Below are 19,997 nucleotides of genomic sequence, written 5' to 3' on the forward strand. Positions count from 1 at the left end.
TAATAATAATAATATAATAATAATAATAAATAATAATTAATAATATAATAATAATAATGATAATGATAATATAATAATGATAATGATAATAATATAATAATAAATATAATAATAATAATAATAATAATAATAATAATAATAATAATAATAATATAATAATAATGATAATAGTAATAATATAATAATAATAATAATGATAATAATAATAATATATGATAATATAATAATAATGATAAATAATAATAATAATAATATAATAGTAATAATAATAATAATAATAATAATAATAATAATAATAATAATAATAATAATAATAATAATAATAATAATAATATAATAATAATAATAATAATAATAATAATAATAATAATAATAATAATAATAATAATGATAATAGTAATAATTAATAATAATAATAATAATAATAATAATAATAATAATAATATAATAATAATAGTAATAATAATAGTAATAATGATAATAATAATAAATAATAATAATAATAATAATAATAATAATAATAGATAATAATAATAATATGATAATAGTAATAATAATAATATAATAATAATAATAATAATAATAAATAATAATAATATAATATAATAATGATAATATGTATAAATAATAGATAATATATAATAATAATAAAATAATAATGATAATAATAATGATAATAGTAATATAATATAATAATAATAATAATAATATATATAATATAATAATAATATAATAATAATGATAATAATAATAATAATAATAATTAATAATAAATAATAATAATAATAATAATAATAATAATAATAAATAATAATAATAATAATAATAATAATATAAGTAATAATATAATAATAATAATATAATAATAATAATAAATATAATAATAATATAATAATAATAAATAATAATAAATAATAATAATAATAAATAATAATATAATAATGATAATAATAATAATAATTGTAATATAATAATAATAATAATATAATAATAATAATAATATAATAATAATAATAATAATAATAATAATAATAATAAATAATAATAATAATATAATAATAATAATAATAATAATAATAATAATAATAATAATAATAATAATAATAATAATAATAATAATAATAATAATATAATAATAATAATAATAATAATAATAATAATAATATAATAATAATAATAATAATAATTAATAATAATAATAATAATATAATAATAATAATAATAATAATCTTTATTGTCAAATAAAAGGCAATTCATGTGAATAAACAATGTCATGTGGTTCATGTATGTAACATAAACATTAAAATAAGACAAAACATACACGCGAGACATGTTCTACCATGATACTAAAAATAATGAGCGTCATAACAATAATACATACATAATACATACAATACATACATACATAATAATACATACATAATTACATACATACATAATAATACATACATACATACATACATACATACTATATATAACTATACTACTATACTACTACTAATATAATAATAATAATAATAATAATAATAATAATAATAATATAATAATAATAATAATAAATAATAATAATAATAAAAATATTATAATAATAATAATAATAAGAAGAAGAAGAAGAAGAAGAAGAAGAAGAAGAAGAAGAAGAAGAAGAAGAAGAAGAAGAAGAAGAAGAAGAAGAAGAAAAATTCCTTTTATTCATCCCATTGAGGAAATTTGTATTCCAAGGGAAGACTGGAATAACCCAGGTGACAGCCACTGTTCAGGGATACAACTGAGCTAGGGCGAGGTGACTTGCTCAAGGCCACACAGCGCAGCGGGTATTCAAACCTGGTGCCCCATTTGGGTGCGAAGCAAAGACCATATGGCTGAGTCTCGTTGCCCCACATCACAACAACTATGTGAGAATGGCAAGATGTACACTAGCTCAGGATGACTTTGTAAAAATCATTTCATCCTCGTATTGTGGTCATAGTTCCACAATGTAGACCCTGTAAATACATTTATTTTAAAAAATAAACAAAGTTAAAGAATAATTCAAAGTGATACTAAGCTGCCAGAAGCTGTAGACTCTAAAAAACAATGAATATAACAGCTTATAAAATTTTTTATATCAAGCATGGAATGTTTCAGGCTCAAAACCCTTATTCAGCCAGCAACAATAAACAATGAAAACATAATAAAGTTAAACAAAACAGATTGACGTTGATTTACTTGTGGATGGATAATAAAGTTAAACAAAACAGATGGACGTTGATTTACTTGTGGATGGATAATAAAGTTAAACAAAACAGATGGACGTTGATTTACTTGTGGATGGATAATAAAGTTAAACAAAACAGATCGACGTTGATTTACTTGTGGATGGATAATAAAGTTAAACAAAACAGATCGACGTTGATTTACTTGTGGATGGATAATAAAGTTAAACAAAACAGATCGACGTTGATTTACTTGTGGATGGCATCGATTGTAGAGCATCCCTCTTGTGGCCAGGCTGTGGTACCATAACAATCAGGTTGTCGGTTCGAATCCTTCTCGCCGCAAAGTTTTTATTCTCTATTGTCTTCTGGCACTTTTGTACTGACTTCATTTCTTGTTATTATCAACATAAGTGCCTGCTCCGCTTCCCTTTTTCTTAGCCTCACTGTCTAATGAGTGATGAGAATTCGCTGTTGTCCTAGGAGGGCCTTTGTGGTGCCAGAGGCAAATGGATGATCAGGCACATCCTTGTGAAGTTTGCAGCCCTGGCTGTTGCTGTCACCTGGGCTATTCCAGTCTGCCCTTGGAATAGACATTCCGGCTTCCCTGTAATCCAATCAATATTGTTATGGGGTTGAGGGACTTTAATATTTCTCTGCAATGCCTGCCAGAAGTTGTAGACTATAAAAAATAATAAATATAACAGTTTATAAAAAAATTTAAAAATCAAACAAGGAACGTTTCGGGCTCAAAACCCTTCTTCAGCCAGCAACTTGATGAGGATATGAAAGTCACTTCTGATGATGGATTCTTTTTTTATTAAACGCCAAAGTTGATAATTATTTCTTGAAAGCTGTTGATGATATCGACTTCTTTTGGATGGATGATAAATGGTCAGATTCTGACCTTTGCCAAAAATGGCCATATTTGCTGCTTTGAAGTGATCAGATTGTTTTTTTTAAATTTTTACTATATGTTATATTATATCTATGTAAGCCTTGCACCTCGTCAACAATCGTCAATGATACCAATGGTCGGGTGTATGGATTGTATAATAAAAAAGTAAAATAACCTCTTAGGTATTATTCTTTTCTCTTAATTTAACTCTTTTTGCACAAATTACGCATCCAATCTCATCTAATTGAAGAAATACGCATCTTTTTAATCAATCATCATTGGTGATGATTATACAAACGAATCGTCAAAACAAAATGTTACCAGCATGATAAGTACAAATAGTCACTAAATCTCACCCAGAGTCCACACACAATGGCTTGTCATTGACGTGGAGGAAGTGGGTTCTCAATCTGAATCATACTGAATCTGAATGTTACTCGAGGTTGACTCAAATTTGAGTATTTGTATTTGAGGGCAGATAAAGTTGTTGATTGTGACAGCCATTGTTGGTGTTTAGGCTGAAGTAGATTGATAATCTTCGCTTGAGGGTGTCTAAATCTGTTGTGTTCACACACGATTCGGGAAGAGCATTCCAGTATTTGATGATGCGGGCTGCAAATGAATACTTGAAAACGTTTGAATTTTCAGATTGGTGTTTTAGTGTTTTTGTCAGATTGGTGTTTTAGTGTTTTTGATTGGGTTTTTCTCTGACTGGTTGAAAACATTTACTGTAATAAATAAAGGCTTCACTTAGATGTGGACAAAAATTGTCAAAGGTTTGAAGACCAGGCTATTAGCATTATGGTTTATAAATTGAAGAAAACTATCTTCTTTGTAAAGTTGATTAATTTTTCCTTTACTTCCCAATGCAAAAGGAAACTACCCAATTGCTAAAGGTTATTTGAAAATGGTTGTTCAATGATTAATAATAATAATAATAATAATAATAATAATAATAATAATAATAATAATAATAATAATAATAATAATAATAATAATAATATTAATAATATATGATATTTATATAGCTCCTTACCCCGTATCTAAACAAGCTCAAAGCGCATAATTTGATAATTTATTCCCAAGTCAATGGCTAAGCATAAGAGTTTATTTCAAGTAACTTATTTTTATTATTCAAATACATTTTATTTATCAAATTTTCATTAAAATTCTTCATTGCATTTGGTATTGATATTATTGACATGAAAAGCATAACTACAATAAGTACATACATTGATCTGTTGTATTCGTTACTAAAACCCGTTATTATTATTGTTACATGTTTGCACTACTACTAGCACACAGTAACCAGCAAATACTCTTTAGTTGCTTCCTATTGTGGTCAAATATTTCTTCTTTTTTTTTTTCTTCACTTGTTTTAACAACGCGTCAAGATAATATTATTTCCACATGGAGTGTATATGAAAAGTCACACACACTGACCTAATAATGGCGTAACATTGTGGCTATGGTTATCTTGCTATTGGCAATTTTGTGCTAGAGCTCAAGGGAAAAATAAATTATCAGTGTGGTTGAACGTTAGCTTTCGTGGAAATGGCAATGACAATTGATGTGAAGGCTACATATTATCCATTAACAATTGTGGGGCTGGCTGAGAAAACCCGGAAAGGTGCGCAAATTTAATAAATTAAGTTATGTATGCAGTGGTGTAGACCACATCTTTCTGATCATTTACCACTTTAAATTTTCTTTCTATGTTTATTAGAACCCAAGTTATGAATTTTTTTCTGAGTAAAATTTGTTGCTATGGGAAACACTTTATCTTCGATTTTAGCTCATATCTCGAACCGAAGCTTGCCGCATCTTCCTGGGTTTTCTCAGCCAGCATCACAATTAATAAACAAGAAACGTCCACATTATTCATTGTCTATGTCAATGGAATTCAAGCTTACAGTCAACTTATTGATTTAAATAGCCTTTAACAACTGTCATGTTACTCGCTCTTTTTCCCTTGAACTCTGGTAAAATATAAAAAAAAGAAATAAAACCCGATCGTCATCTTTCTCTATTTGGATATTTCAAGCAGAAAGTTATTGTCCACGGTGGCTTTAAAAGGATTCAACCAGTGATCCTCAGATAAAGTGTCTGGTGTGCTATTAAGGCATTAGCCAACACTATATTAATAATTCTCTTGTTGAGTCTCCCCCCTAACCCCTCCTTACTTTGAAAACATTGGTCGCTGTATCTATGACTAACAAAAATGTTTCCAAGTGCTTCAGAAAAGGGTTTGTTATGTCCCCATGGTTGGGACTTGGACCAAGCAAACCCTGATCATTTCTATTTTTTGATTTGACAAGAGTTATGCGTCAAAGTACCTCTCTCCCATGTCCCACCATTTTGGTCGGTAACCACCACCACCTTCTTTCATTGACTCTTGTCTTTCATTTTCCTTTCAGTTTTAAGCATGCAGGGACTTTTTTTTTTCAAGCATCATTTTTAATGTTTATAAAAGCAGGGAGTTACAATCATTCCCTCTGAAGTCTACTAATTGTATTCTTGACTGGATGGTGGTATTTGAATGATTTTATGAGTTCTTTCTTTATCTCAGCATCTTTTACTCTTGTTTTGCCGTGCGATAACACTGCCCCCTTCTCTTTAAGTTTTGGAGCAGTGTATTGAAATAATGAATAATCGTGTAAAAAATCTATCCAACATCTAAAATGTTAAAAGAAGTTGAAAACTTAGACTACGAAGTTAACAAAAACTGGTCAACTAGTGTGTTATCCCAATGAAGATATCCATTCCCTTTAAGCACATTCTTTCCCTTTTTTTTTTTCTATTTTCGTCAATATCCACCGCTATTGTCCTTTCAAATAATATTATCCATCTCCCCCACCATCTTTGATCTGGTGTCTTTTTGTTGTGATGGTGCTATTGTGTTGATGATACATGACATTCACAGATAATGTACTCTCTACTTCACAACTTAGAGCTGGCAGTGGTCAATGATAAGATGTTATATTAAATAGGTCAATATACATTAGTTGTGAATAAATTAAGAATTTGATTAATCCATTGTAGAGGTTAAAGAAAATGTGATGATTCAAACCCATGTATTGCAGTTAATTGCATAATTTAGCTCACATTCTCCATGATTCACTTTACACTTTGTTGAAATAATGAGGTCAATTTATTGAGCTGAGTACGACAGCACCAGGGCAGCTTAAAACATTGGTTCCTGTAATTTATTTATGTATTTTTATTTATTTATTTATTCATTCATTTTGGAAATATACAAAAAGATGAATTTTAGGAAAACTTCAGATTAGAATGCTATGAAAAATCATCATTGAATACCCTTTTGTTTTAAGGATTTCTATGGCAAAACATACTTTTAGACAGAGTTTGTCCAAGAGTTCAACTTTCAAAACCCTAATTTCTTGCCCTACCTTGGAGAAAAACACGTTTTTTTTAGTTATGCTAAATTCATGATGTAAAATCATATCTCTCTTCAAATCATAACAAAGTGATGCAATAATTTTGACTAAAACAATTGTATTGACAGAGTATAAAAGTGGTTTTGTCACTCCTGTTACATTGCAATCTAAGGAAAACTTTTAAACTCCAGTGATGAGGTCTGCTCATAAAGGTTGTTAACAAGTAGTTAATGATGATAATTTGTGTCATTTGTGACGCACCCTGAGACAATTTACATTTCAAGTAAGGAGAAGTCGGTGTATAGAATCATTGAATGATTTTGTCCATCTTTCTTTAAAATCCAAATATTAAGAAATGTTCTTTTTGTTCATTGGGAAAGAGAATTGCCATCCTGCAGGGTTTATCTTTATTTTTTATTTCCAGATCCCCAAACCAAGCAAGTAATTGAACACAGGTTTAAATCGAGTATGGTAAGTACATATATGAATAATATATATATATATTATATACATGACTGAAGTAATTATCCTCTTGTGAAATGTCATTGTTGCTGCTGCTTAATAATCGAGGGAGCAAAACAAAACAAAGTTAAGTGAAAGCTTCATCTAGTCGGCAATAGAGTGTTTTTTGTTTTCTAATTGTAATTGAAAAATAAATCTTACAGACTGAGACACGTTTTGTCCCATGTCTTAATATATCAATAATGTCAATGCTAAATGAAGAAGAAAATAAAAAGGTTTGATTTTCCTACCTCTAAAGCATATATATTCATTTTTGCTGACTCTTTTCGAGTGTGCTTTAACAGATCAACTTAGCTGTTGGTATTAAGTTATTCAGCATCGTTCAGTTTCGATAGGATAGTCATTTGGCTTGTCCCAAAAATGCTGTAGTCTTCATTGCGGAAAACACCAAGTGAGATTGAAATTTTGATTTACCTCCGTATTGAATTGACTCTGTTTGGACATTAAACACAACGAGCCAAGGTGTTTTTGGTTTGTTTCTTCCAAACATATGATCAGCAGGGGCTTGGATGAGGATATAATATGTTACTACTTGTTTGACCCTGAAAAACCCTTGCATGTTCTTTATAATTGGATCATTTTGAAACTGAAAAGAGAAAACCATCCATTTGACAATTATATTATCTATAAGTGTTCGATGGAAAATGGTTATAGCCGTTTAACATTTATTTAACATTTTTTAACCAGGCAAATGAAATGTTGTTGATGTTTCACCGTGTCATCACGTGTAAAGTTGCAACAGTCAAGGAGAAAGCTGATTGTAAAATAATCCTCTTATTTTTTTTTTTTTCAAACTTTTCAATTTGCTTTTCTAACTAATCCTCTCTTTTATTGGGATTTTTTTCATTGATAAGGTTTGAACTTATTTTATTTTATTGTCAAATTTGGATTTATAAAATTGTAATTGTAAGAATAATGATCAAAAACAACAAAACAATAAAATGAAGACTGTAGATCATTAGCGGGTTTGTTTTTTTTACACCCCTACACCATAACCTATAGAAGCACTTAATGAATTTTTGAAAAGGTTTCTCTCTCTCTCTCTCTCTCTCTCTCTCTCTCTCTCTCTCTCTCTCTCTCTCTCTCTCTCTTTCTCTTCTCTCTCTCTCTCTCTCTCTCTCTCTCTCTCTCTCTCTCTCTCTCTCTCCCCCCTTCTCTCTCTCCTCTCTCTCTCCTTCCCTCTCCCTCCCCCCCCTCTCTCTCGCTCTCTCTCTCTCCCCCTCTCTCTCGCTCTCTCTCTCCCCCCCTCTCTCTGTCCCCTCTTTCTCTTCCCCCCCTCTCTCTCCCCCTCCTCTCCCTCCTCTCTCTCTCTCTCTCTCTCTCTCTCTCTCTCTCTCTCTCTCTCTCTCTCTCTCTCTCTCTCTCTCTCTCTTTTTTTTTTTCTTTTCTTTATCATTTTTATAAGTTATTGGTTATTTGTATTTAATTGTAGTAAAAATTTTCACTGTAGTTTCGAATTCATTTTTCTAAGGCAATGAAAAGTATAAAATCCATTATGAGTATTATTGATTTTTTGATTTGGTAAAAATGTTATCAAAGCTCCACAAGAATCGTGTCTCAAGAAAATAAGACTCTCATTATCGTAGATGCATACATTCACAACAATTGTTCATGGTTATAAATAATATATATATATATATTGAGGTCTGCAATGTTATTCCCAAAGAGAAGTGCTTCAAAGTTCAAGGCCTTAAAATTATTTTTCAAAATAAAAAGGTCGAAAAATTGATTTTCCCGTTCTAATCAAGTTCATTATATGACCATTCAGTAATAATAAGTGATTCAGTAATAATCAGTCATTCAGTAATAATCAGCCATTCAGTAATAATCAGCCATTCAGTAATAATCCGTGATTCAGTAATAATCAGTGGAGTGTACGGGGGGCTGTTATTCAGGTTCTGTCACTGCAATCCATTTTCATCTCCTGCTTGCATTCCAGCACACCATTTAAACCTTCTATCATTTTAACCCGATAACTGCCTCACTCTGGAAAGACGTCTATTTAAATATTTGGCCAGAAAACTCGTCCTTCAAATTTCAATCGATTTAAACGATCCTCATCTTGGCAAAAAACTCTCAAACCTGGGACTTTGCAGAGTCCCAGGTTTGCGAGCTTTGTCAAGATGAAGGGTCGTTTAAATCTATTGATATTTAAAGGACGAGTTTTCTGGCCAAATTTTTTAATACACGTCTCTCCTGAAAACAGCAATTAATTGATTAAAGGACAATCACCTGATGTTTCAAAAAAATTGTCCAGGGCTGGACTTTGGTGACTCTTATAATCTGATGAGATTTTTTAGAAAAAATATGTTTTTAACTCACAACTGATAATCTTGTTCACGGAAATGGTTTCTTTCATTTAAAACATTTTTTTTGGTATCTCTTTTATTAATTTTAATTTTTTTATGATAATAACAGAAAATGATAATATGGTTGATTCTACTAATATCACAGACAAAAAAAAATAAATTAAAAAATCCCTAAACTGCCTTCAGCCACAGATATCATCGTTTCTCTTATATTTATTAAATTACTTAAATTCTGTAATGCTATTTTTTTTTTTCTTACCCCAAATATTATATTAACAATTAAAAATTAATAATTTTGAAGCATGTCATCAACATTACAATAAATAACGCTTCTTTTTTGGGTGGGGGGAGGAGGGGGGTATCTATAATACAAAAATATTTTTTCACACATTCAGTCATAGTATGGTTTGTGGAATTTCCAATATTATGGTTTATAGATTGTTTGAATTAGTTTTTCTTTTTAAAAGAACGATGGACTGCTGTATTATCCCGATTAACCCCATGGTATGCCTGGGAAAACGATACCAAGTAGTGACTGCTCTTTATCATATTATTATTATTATTATTATTATTACTATTATTATTATTATTATTATTATTATTATATTATTATTATTATTATTATTATTATTATTATTATTGTTATTATTATTATCATTATCATTATTATTATTATTATTATTATTATTATTATTATTATTATTATTATATTATTATTATTATTATTATTATTATTATTATTATTATTATCATTATTATTATTATATTATTATTATTATTATTATTATTATTATTATTATTATTATTATTATTATTTTTATTTTTGTTATTATTATTATTATTATTATTATCTTATATCTAACCTTGCGAGTAATTGATCTTTGCTAGGTATAAACATTATTATTTATGATGCAGTATCTCGCGACACATTGTCGTTTCTACTTTGTGTAAATGCCTGTTGTGTGTTTTGGGAAGGAGAGGGGAGGTGGATAGCACAAAGCAGTACCATTTGTTGTAAGGCACCAAATCCAACTCCACACTTCTTATTTATTTATTTATTTATTTATTTATTCTTTCATTTTATTCTATTCTATTTATTTATTTATTTATTTATTTATTCTTTCGTTTTATTTTATTCTATTTATTTATTTATTTATTTATTCTTTCATTTTAATTTATTCTATTTATTTATTTATTTATGTATTTATTTTTTTTATTTTTTTTTTAAATGTATTTATATATTTATCTATTTATTTATTTATTTATTCTTTCATTTTATTTTATTCTATTTATTTATTTATTTATTTATTTATTTATTTCAAGAGAGAATCCATGTTGACAATAGGGTCCATGTGATTAATACGGATAATACAGTATAATACAATCTTATCATTTTTATTTTGGAATGTTTTTTTATTTATTTTTTTGCATCGATTTTATCGAGTGTACTTTTTTTTAGCCCTTCTGGTGGAATATGGGACTTAGCGATATTTCTAAAAATAAAGGTGGAATGAAGATTGAGAAGATTGGCAAATAGATTATACTGATATTTTAGATTTCCCTTTCATTCAGAGGTTATTCATTTCTTCATCCATCCTTCATCAACCAATTCATTCATTCTTTTTTTTTTTTTCATTCATTCATTCATTTATTGACCCATTCATACATTCATGAATTTATCCACGACTTTGCCCATCACCTCAATAATGTTTACACAGCATCCCCCACATTTTAAAATTAAAATCTTATTTAAAAATTTGTTAATATAAAGGGAGATTTGAAAATATTACCAACATCTGGTTGCCACTTTTGTAGATTCTGTTATACTCTTATTGCATGTTCACACAATAATCAACTTTATACAATACGTTTTCATATTTAAATTGTTAAATGAAAGAGATCTTCTCTTTTGGTTGTTTATATCATGATCTATTCAACATGGTATAACATTAAGCACAATTTTTCAAATTTAATTTGTTTAAACATTAAAATAATTCATGCATGCGTTATACTTTTTAAAATAGACTCATTAGGGTAAGCCATTGTAAGCTTAAGATATGCTTTGTAAATGGAATACGCATTTTGAAGGTTTCACCTAGCTCAATACACTTCACTAAGCTTCATCCACTCCTAATCCTGTAGTTGGCCATATGGAAGCTACCTTATATTTCCACAAGAACAAGTTGTCTTATACAACAGATGATTGCCATATTAATTGCCTGCAGTATTAATGCTTTTTTTTATTATTTTTTTTTTAACTCCCACTTTTTAAATTTAAACAGAATTATTCCACAGTAAGTTATTACTCGAAATGCTTGCTGCTATAAAAGGCAATATATTTAATTTTTTTTTTAAATAGAAAAAAAAAAAAAAAAGGCAATATATTTAAATTCTGTGTGACTTGAGTCCAGTGAAGGTCTTTTTTCTTCTCATGAATTTTGTCCTCCACACTTGCCTTCAGCAGGAACCTGCAATGAAATACAATAGTATTTAATAAACCTGTATATATCTACTACTTCTTTGACCCGTCAACCCTCATTGGTCTTTTCTAATAAAAGTTCTTTTAAGACATAAGAGAAACTTGGCACCAAAGAGTTATTTTCATCAAGATTATGAGTTCAAATTTATTTATTTTTTATGAATGTGTTCGTGCGACAATAAGCAATAATGTGACTCAATTGATTCTGAAAATTCAATTGAATGCCAAATTGACTATAATTAAGAAATTGGTTTGAGGAGCTCCATTTATTTTCCTCAATCGGAAGCAAGAATCCAAATAAAACTTCAGTACTTATAATAAAATGAATGAATAAATTATTTATTTTTCAGTAAAAATGCATATTATGTATACATCTTTTATACATAACAACAACTAGTAACAATGACAACAAAATATAAAAGTAATAATTTGAAAAATAATGATGTACATTTTCTTAATAAAATCTGATTTAAAATCAGTAAGCCATTTAAGGCTTTTCACTGACATAAGAATTAGAAGAAAAAAAATACTTTGCACAGAAATTAAATACTATATATTATAGATTAAAATTGACATGTCTTGCTGTTTCATTAAATAGGAATATCAAATATACGGGAACAGAAAACAGATCTGAACCAGTTTGAGAATCTGCCTCCTTTGTCATAAGAGTCTCTCAAACCTATTCAAATCTGTTTCCGTTCTCGTGTGCTCTGGCAGATTATTCCATGAAACAGCAGCGGCATAACGAAAGGAATGTTTACCAAAATGGGTTGTTTTGACGTTTGACACATTTACAGTATTCGTCTGCCTAAAATCATATTTTCTTATTTTGAAAGTTACTAAATTTTCTAGACATTTTGGGGATAATTTATGAAGAATTTTGAATGTTTCTGTTGCCATAATTTGCATATGCCTGGTTTCAAAGGGGATAACTTTAGCCTTTGTTAGTAATTCTTCGTAAGTGCCGGTATAGTCATTGTAGATGAATCTGAGAGCACGTTCTGGAACATTAATGTTCCGTGTCTAGTTCTCCCCTGACATAAAACCAGATTATGGTTGTAGGTAGGTGACAAATGTGAATGAGGGGCCAGATTTATTTTTTTTATACCACCAACCCTGTCATATTTTGTAATGAAGTCAAATGACATGTAAAACAATTTCAATGACTGCATCTATCATAATGGGGAAGGCACTTGATATCCATCTTGACTTGGATGTGACTGATAACCAGTGGTAGACATTAACAATTATTGTAAGAACGTTAGCATGAACATGACAGAACACGTGGCTTGCACTTAAATCATGCAGCCATTGCATCCTTAGTAGCTCTGCAAACATAGTTTCTTCAAAATGGATAGAAAGATAAAGGGAGTAAATGTGACTCATAAATAAGGAAACAACACAAATTTTGTATTGCTCCCTTATTTATGAGTCATACTTACTCCCTTTATCTGTCTCTCCATTTTATTGACTCATTTAGGCACTTCTAATTTATAGTTTCTTCATGGAATAGCCTTCACTTTCGTAATGAATTAATTATTAATACAAGGAGAAAATACAAGTATCAAGTGATATTGCTCTGTCCAATTTTTTGGTCTAAGCATTATATCATTTCATATTTGGGGATCAACGGAATTTACATCTAGGTCATGTTTTGAATTAATGCTGAAAATGAATGAAATTATAAAGCACCTCTGAGCTTATGTGGAAGGCGAGAGCTATATTAATGAATGATTAATTTCATTATTATTATTATTTATCTTTGACTATGATTGATTTGAGAATAAAACGTTTTAGGTTTAATAAGCATTGTCTCTGTCCGAAAAAATTGTAATATCGCCTAACAGGAGTCATGTCCTGTCCTACATGTTAAGACCCTTGTAAAGTGCTTTGAACACGTTTAGTGGATATTGCGCTATATAAAAGCTCAATTTGTTTTGTTTTTTTTAAATAATAGTTATTTTAATTATTTTTTTCTTTTGTTTGAACTTGAAACAAATGATGAAAATTTGATTTTTTCTGCTCCTCCATCCACAGTCTGACCAGATTTGCTACGCAGTGCTCTGTTTGTTTTCCTACTTGGCAGCGGGGGTGGAACAGCGGAAGCAGTCTTAGCCCCATACCTTAAACAATTATTTTGTTTAAAAGAAATAGATATATAACAAACATCTATATTATTTATTAATAGCCCACCAAAACTAATTTTCAATATTATATTCAGTCCAGTTCGATTTAGTTTTGCTATTTGAGTTTTCATCAACAAATGTTTATCAATCTAAAGCTTTTTTGTTTAAAAAAAACAAACAATTTACAATTTGATTTTCATCTTACATTAGAATATATTGAAATCGCTGTCCTGTTTAAAGTTATAAAGTCGACCAGAATTGAAAACTATTCAGCCATCGCCTTCTAATGTCCTTCAAAAACGGTTTTGTTCTAAAAATATCCCACTTATTTGTTGGTCATGTTTGCACATAACACACCAGTTCTGCCTTGACATTTCCATCTGCTCTTTAAGTTATACATTTTTTATTTAAATTTAGATTTATAAATATATATTTTTTCTTTGTATTGTTTGTGGGTGTGTCAAAAGTTTTGTTTTTAAAAAAAAAACTTAACTAGCTTTGTGAGTTTGCTGTCTGTTGAATGAGGGTGGGGGTGTGGGAAAGAAATGTAGCCAAGTGTGTAAGGCACACATATTGTAACTTGATGGACCTGGGTTTGTGCTCATCTTCGGGTAATTTTGTTGAGCCAAATTATTATTCCCAGATTTCGTCTCGTAAACAATATGGGTGATACCAGTTGAAATTGTACATTGTTCCATAGATCATTCGTATTCATTCTTGGAAGGATTGGGTGATAGCATACTGTGGTGATGTATGTGATGTCAGATCTTTTTCTTTCAATTGTCAGTTTGTCGTTGAATAAATTATAAGAATTTATCTCAAATGAAATAAAGACAATTTTATTTGAGAGACGCGAGCATCTCATTCAGCCTTATATAGTCTGTTGTTTTCTATCAAGTCTGCTCGGTAGAATTTGTCTTTGAATACATCTAGAACAAATTATATCTGTGAAAACTCCATATTTATGATGATATTCCAGTTCTTTGTCTATTTGTTTCAATCTTCCATTCTTCAAACCTCTGTACTTTTGTATAATACTCATGATTATTGGTGGATGATGTCCTCATCTACGCAGAGTATTAATGGTACTATTTGTTGATTTTTACCACGATCATTACGAGATGAAAGCTTTACACAAAAACTTCTTCCAATATCTATTCTAATGCATGAATACCCCTTGTATAGATTCACTCATCTCCAGAATAATTCCTCCATTTTAACCCGAAATTTGCCGTAAGGAAATTATATTGCCGTTGTTTTGTTTGTTTTTTATTTTTTCTTCTTTCTAATTCTCATTTCCCATGTTACTTTTATTCAATTTTGTTTGGGGTGTATATTTGGAATGCACATCGCAAAAATTGGGAAATGTATTTTTCTGACTTTTAAAAAAAGTTCTTGTCTTTTATTCTATCATAAATGTATCTAGGCATACTTTATCAATTTTGATTATTTTATTTATACTCAAACACTTTCGAACAATATTCTTTCTCTTACCTTTTACCATGAGTACTAGTAAATTTTTTAAACAGCAAAATTGTTTAAATAACTGTCTTTTTCAATTTTTTTTTTTTTTTTTAATTAAAAAAAAATAAATCGTATAGAAGAAAACAAAAACATTTGAAATAAAACATATTTACTCGTGTTTAACGTATGTGGCAAGACTGCTTCCTCTGGTTTTGGTGATTTCACCTGAGGCATTTGACTTTGTTTTATTATTATGATGCATTTCAGATTCTTTGCAGTGCAAGCGATTTAATTGGAAAAAAAAAACAAAAAAAAAAAACAACTAACAAAACCCTACTGACACTTCAAAATCATTTTTTTTCAATTAAGCAGAATTTTATTTAATCAGTAGAAAACGCATAAAGCGAAGGTTTCTAATTCACAGAGATTGAGATGTCTCAAATTTAAAGCGACCATTCCAATTAATTGCTTGCACTGCTTTCATTTCATAAATATGAATTATTGTTTATGTTTTGTTTTTGTTTTGTTTTTTTTTAAATCTTGTAATAAATTCCAGCTAATTTGCTGAATAAATGTAATAGGTACTGAGACAAATTGGGAGACGTTTTATTTGAATCTCAAGTAACATTAAGGGCGTGTTTTCCTTTCGTATCATTAAAGAGTATCATTTGGATATCAGCACCATTCATTTCTCATTGTAAACAAAAATAACAATGAAAATAAAACTCATCTCATTTGAAACAAAATAGAATCGTTTTACTGGACAGGATGACCACCTTTACTTTGTTTTAGTTCCACTTGACACTTACTATCCCATTTTCTTCCTTTTTACTGGCGCTGATATAACCTAAATGAGTTGCAAGTGCCGTAAAACCCTTAAAAACAAAGCGAAACAAACAATTTAACCAATATATAATATATTTTTATAGTATAGTCATTCACCAAAACCATCCGTCTTTAGTCGCATGGTGCTTAAAAATCGGTGTTTATTATAGGATCTCCTTGGACTTTGATTTCAATTTGTGTCTGTTTACTCTTGTCCATGGTAACGAGTGATTGGTGGAAAGAAAGCAGTGATTTTGCAAAAACTAATTTTGTCGGAAGTTTTTTTGTTTTTTTTTGTGGACACATAGTTGATTTTTGAACTGTTTATGGAAAAAAAAAATAAACAAAAAAAATTTTTTTCTAACTGAATTATGAATTCATCAAATGCAAAACTACTTTTCAAGGTAACATCTAGACTCTCTGAAGTTATAAAAAGAACAATTAATGAATGTATTATATTCAAATACTTCCTCAATAACGAGAAAACAATGCAAACCTGAATCTAGAATACAATTTCTGCTCAAAATCATTATTTTTGGTAAGGTTTATTATATTTAAAAAATAGTTAACTTCTCGCGACTGAGGTAAAGAGATTGAGTGTATGTAGTTGGGGTTAGGGGTCAGGGTATTAATGGTTGTGTGGAAGAGATAGTTTGGGAGTACTAATTGATGATTCCATTCCCTTCTATGCATTTAGCCACTCATTGAATTATAATTCATGATATGCACAGTCTCCCGTTTTATTTGACATCAAAGTGTTCAAACCTTGTGGCCTTTTGTAATATAATGTCTATTTATTTTTTTATTTTTTTTCGTAGTCAGGTTTTCTTGTTTAATTTTAATTATTTGCTTTAGTTTTGTTTTTGTTATGAAGAGAAAATGCAAACATAAAACTATGTATTTTTAAAAACTTTATTTTTCACTGCCATTTTATTAATATTCGTTTTAAAATTCTTTTTGTTCTTGGTTGGGGGAGGGGGTGAAGCTGGGCTTACTCATATAAATGAGCGCACAATTTTCGAAATACCTTAATTTTTTCATAAAAAAGAAAGAAAATTACATTGGCCATCACGGTTATTGTTGAAAAAATCCTTGTTATTTTAGTTGGAAGGAATTTGAAATTCATTTCATGGCCAAAGTTCTACATACAATGCTGCATGGTTCATATTTATATATGCGTTGTTGTTTTTTTTCAAATTTAGTATTTGGTATTGTTGTTTAAATGAAAAACTGATGAATATTGTCGTGTGGAGTCTTGTCAATGTTTTTGTTTTATCACTGTGTTGTAAGTCAGTATGGATCATCAGTTGTTCCTACTACAAGGTAGCCTAATATAAGTAAAATGATATAATGCAAAGTATGTTGAAAACATAGCTTTAGTGAATGACCTCAGTATGACCACCCACCAACGTTACCCTTTTTTAAATTTAACTCACTCAATCCTAGAGATTTTTGTTACTTTTCAAAATTGAAAAAAAAAATGTATTAAAAATGAGCATGTGCATAGATTTTTTTTATTCAACTACAATTAACATGTAAAAATTAAAAACATTAGCTTTGATACTACGCCTATAATTTGTCTCAGAAAAATGTAGTAAATAGGCATGGGGTAAAAGTAACCCGGGTAAACTACGGGTACAGCCGGTGTTAGGGTTGAGTGAGTTAAAGTGATACTAAGCGTCTAGGAGCTGTGTACTGTAAAAAGTAATGAACAAAAATGGATATAACAGCTTCTAAAAAGAACAAAATACCAAACACGGAACGTGGAAACATATATATACATTACTAATAAACCATATTGACAGCAGATCTCTTGGAGGGTTTTTTTTTTTTTAGTAATGTATTTATGTTTTCATTGTTTTTCGTTGTTGGCCGAAGAAAGGTTTAAAGCCTGAAATGTTCATAATCAGAAATAGAGCCACTGGCTTGAGGAACTACTGGGTGGTCAAATTGAGGTCCCTCACACTCATCTGCCTCCAACATTCCACTAAAGACTTTCATCCCCGCTTGCCAACTGCTGCCATCCATCCCATCGTGCACCCGGAGCATCATTCTGTTCTTCCATCTATCGAGACAACCACACAAGAGAATCATGGTTTGGGATCTACATAGCTGAAGCTGCTACAACTCCACTGTACTGTGATTGTATTAATCTGATAAGACTCTTAATAAGAGGTTTAATCCTGATGGTGAATTGTAAAGGGTTGAGAAATGTTCACATTTATTTTTCTCACAAATGATTTTTTTTTTAAAGTAGGTAATGGATCTTTTGGAAACAATCCCCTCGTTTACCTCACTCATGTGAGAGAAAAAAAAATATATGTGGATATTTATTCTCGACCCTGATTATGATTAAGATGCTCTCCTTTTTTTTATATGTGGATAAACTGAAGACTATCCGACTTAATAATGCTTAGGACTGGGTTTAATGAAGATACAATGATAATACACCGCTGTAGAGGTATTCCATGACAACCACCAAAGAAGAGGCCATGTAATTGATTAAGGAATGATATATATAGTTGATTTTGCTTCATTCAAAGCGTTAGTAATGCTCATTTTTGCGCTGTGATAACCATATTTAAACTCTTATTGTGTTCACATTAAAAGGGTTAATCAAACAAATTTGTAAGACCTCATCCATGATGTATTGGAAAGTTAATATGTCAATGGGTAACAATGAAATTGCTATCAATTTCTTTTACTAGAATATGCTCGTTTTCTTTTTTAAAAAGAAGTGTAAAAATTTTGATTGTGAGATTCAATCCAGAGATTTTTCCCAACATTGAATATATCAATGGGCGTTCATATTTTTTTGTTTGTTTGTTTGTTTTATTTTTATCTGGGATTCTAGAGATTTGCTTATGAAAACTGTTCTATCAAACCATGGGGATAGATGGGTTCATTCTATTACTTTTTAAAATCTTTAGTTTGGTATAAACATATCCATATCAAGGGTGTTCAAATCATAACGAAAAATCCGTTGGTTTTTGTATCTTTTCTCTATAATGCTCGTCTTGTCATAAAAGGTTGGTTTCTTTCTTTTCTTCATAACTGAAATGTGTATTTATTCAGACTGTTTTGTTGTCTTTAGCTGTTTGGTCATTTGGCACCAGAAATTGACTAAAAATGTTATCTCTAATGACTTGATACTAAAACTAAAGAGAACCTTATTCCACTTTGAAATCTGTTGAATTGAACAACACTTTTGAATGAAGCAAACTCAACTATACAATCATAACACATTTAGCAATGATAGACTTCAGGCTGTGGTTTTTAGATAATAAATATGAGCTATTACTGCCATTGTATATGATACAGTTGTTCAGTCCTAATAATATATTGATAATTATTGATTAAGTACGGTAATTCTTTATAATTCCAACAACTCTACACATGACGACCACCTCAGTCCTCAAAGGAAAAATATAACTGTCTTGGAGAGAGACATTATAGTCTTGTATATAATTTAACTTATTTTATCAGGGCTCGATGACAAGTGTTGTTTTAAAATGGTGGTTGTCTTTGCGTGGATGATCATTCTACTTGTGATAGATAACTAATTTGAGAATCTTATCTGATCTCAAATACAGTGTGTTTATGTGATAAGATATTTACTTATCTCGACTTGTTTTGCATTCCCGTGCATAGTATTACTGTAATAGGAATGGATAGTCTCCATTTAGACATTGACATTGCTATTGTTAGTCTAGAAAATATAGTCCTTCGTTGTTGTCACCCCTAATAATAAGAAAGCTTGTATGTGGCTTGTTTCGACTTT

The 19,997-nt window shown here is 29.4% G+C and overlaps 1 protein-coding gene across 10 annotated transcripts in view; it reads left to right on the top strand.

Annotated features, from left to right (window-relative positions):
• Positions 1 to 17,272, top strand: part of LOC144978800 (MAP kinase-activating death domain protein-like) — a 99,882-nt gene extending 82,610 nt beyond the window's left edge. For 6 of the 10 annotated variants that reach the window (XM_078925316.1, XM_078925312.1, XM_078925322.1 and 3 more), the window contains 2 exons: positions 6,916 to 6,962; positions 13,839 to 17,272. In XM_078925316.1, the coding sequence (XP_078781442.1) occupies positions 6,916 to 6,962; positions 13,839 to 13,916 (125 nt within the window). In that variant the 3' untranslated portion in view covers positions 13,917 to 17,272. Of the gene's footprint in view, positions 1 to 6,915; positions 6,963 to 7,700; positions 7,774 to 13,838 lie in introns of all 10 variants that reach the window. The other 4 variants (XM_078925313.1, XM_078925318.1, XM_078925315.1 and 1 more) reach the window with 1 other exon arrangement.
• Positions 17,273 to 19,997: the final 2,725 nt, after the last annotated feature.

The sequence above is a fragment of the Berghia stephanieae genome, chromosome 8 (assembly GCF_034508935.2).
Source record: "Berghia stephanieae isolate SIO BIC M18660-M18661 chromosome 8, UCSD_Bste_1.3, whole genome shotgun sequence".
NCBI lineage: Eukaryota > Metazoa > Mollusca > Gastropoda > Nudibranchia > Aeolidiidae > Berghia > Berghia stephanieae.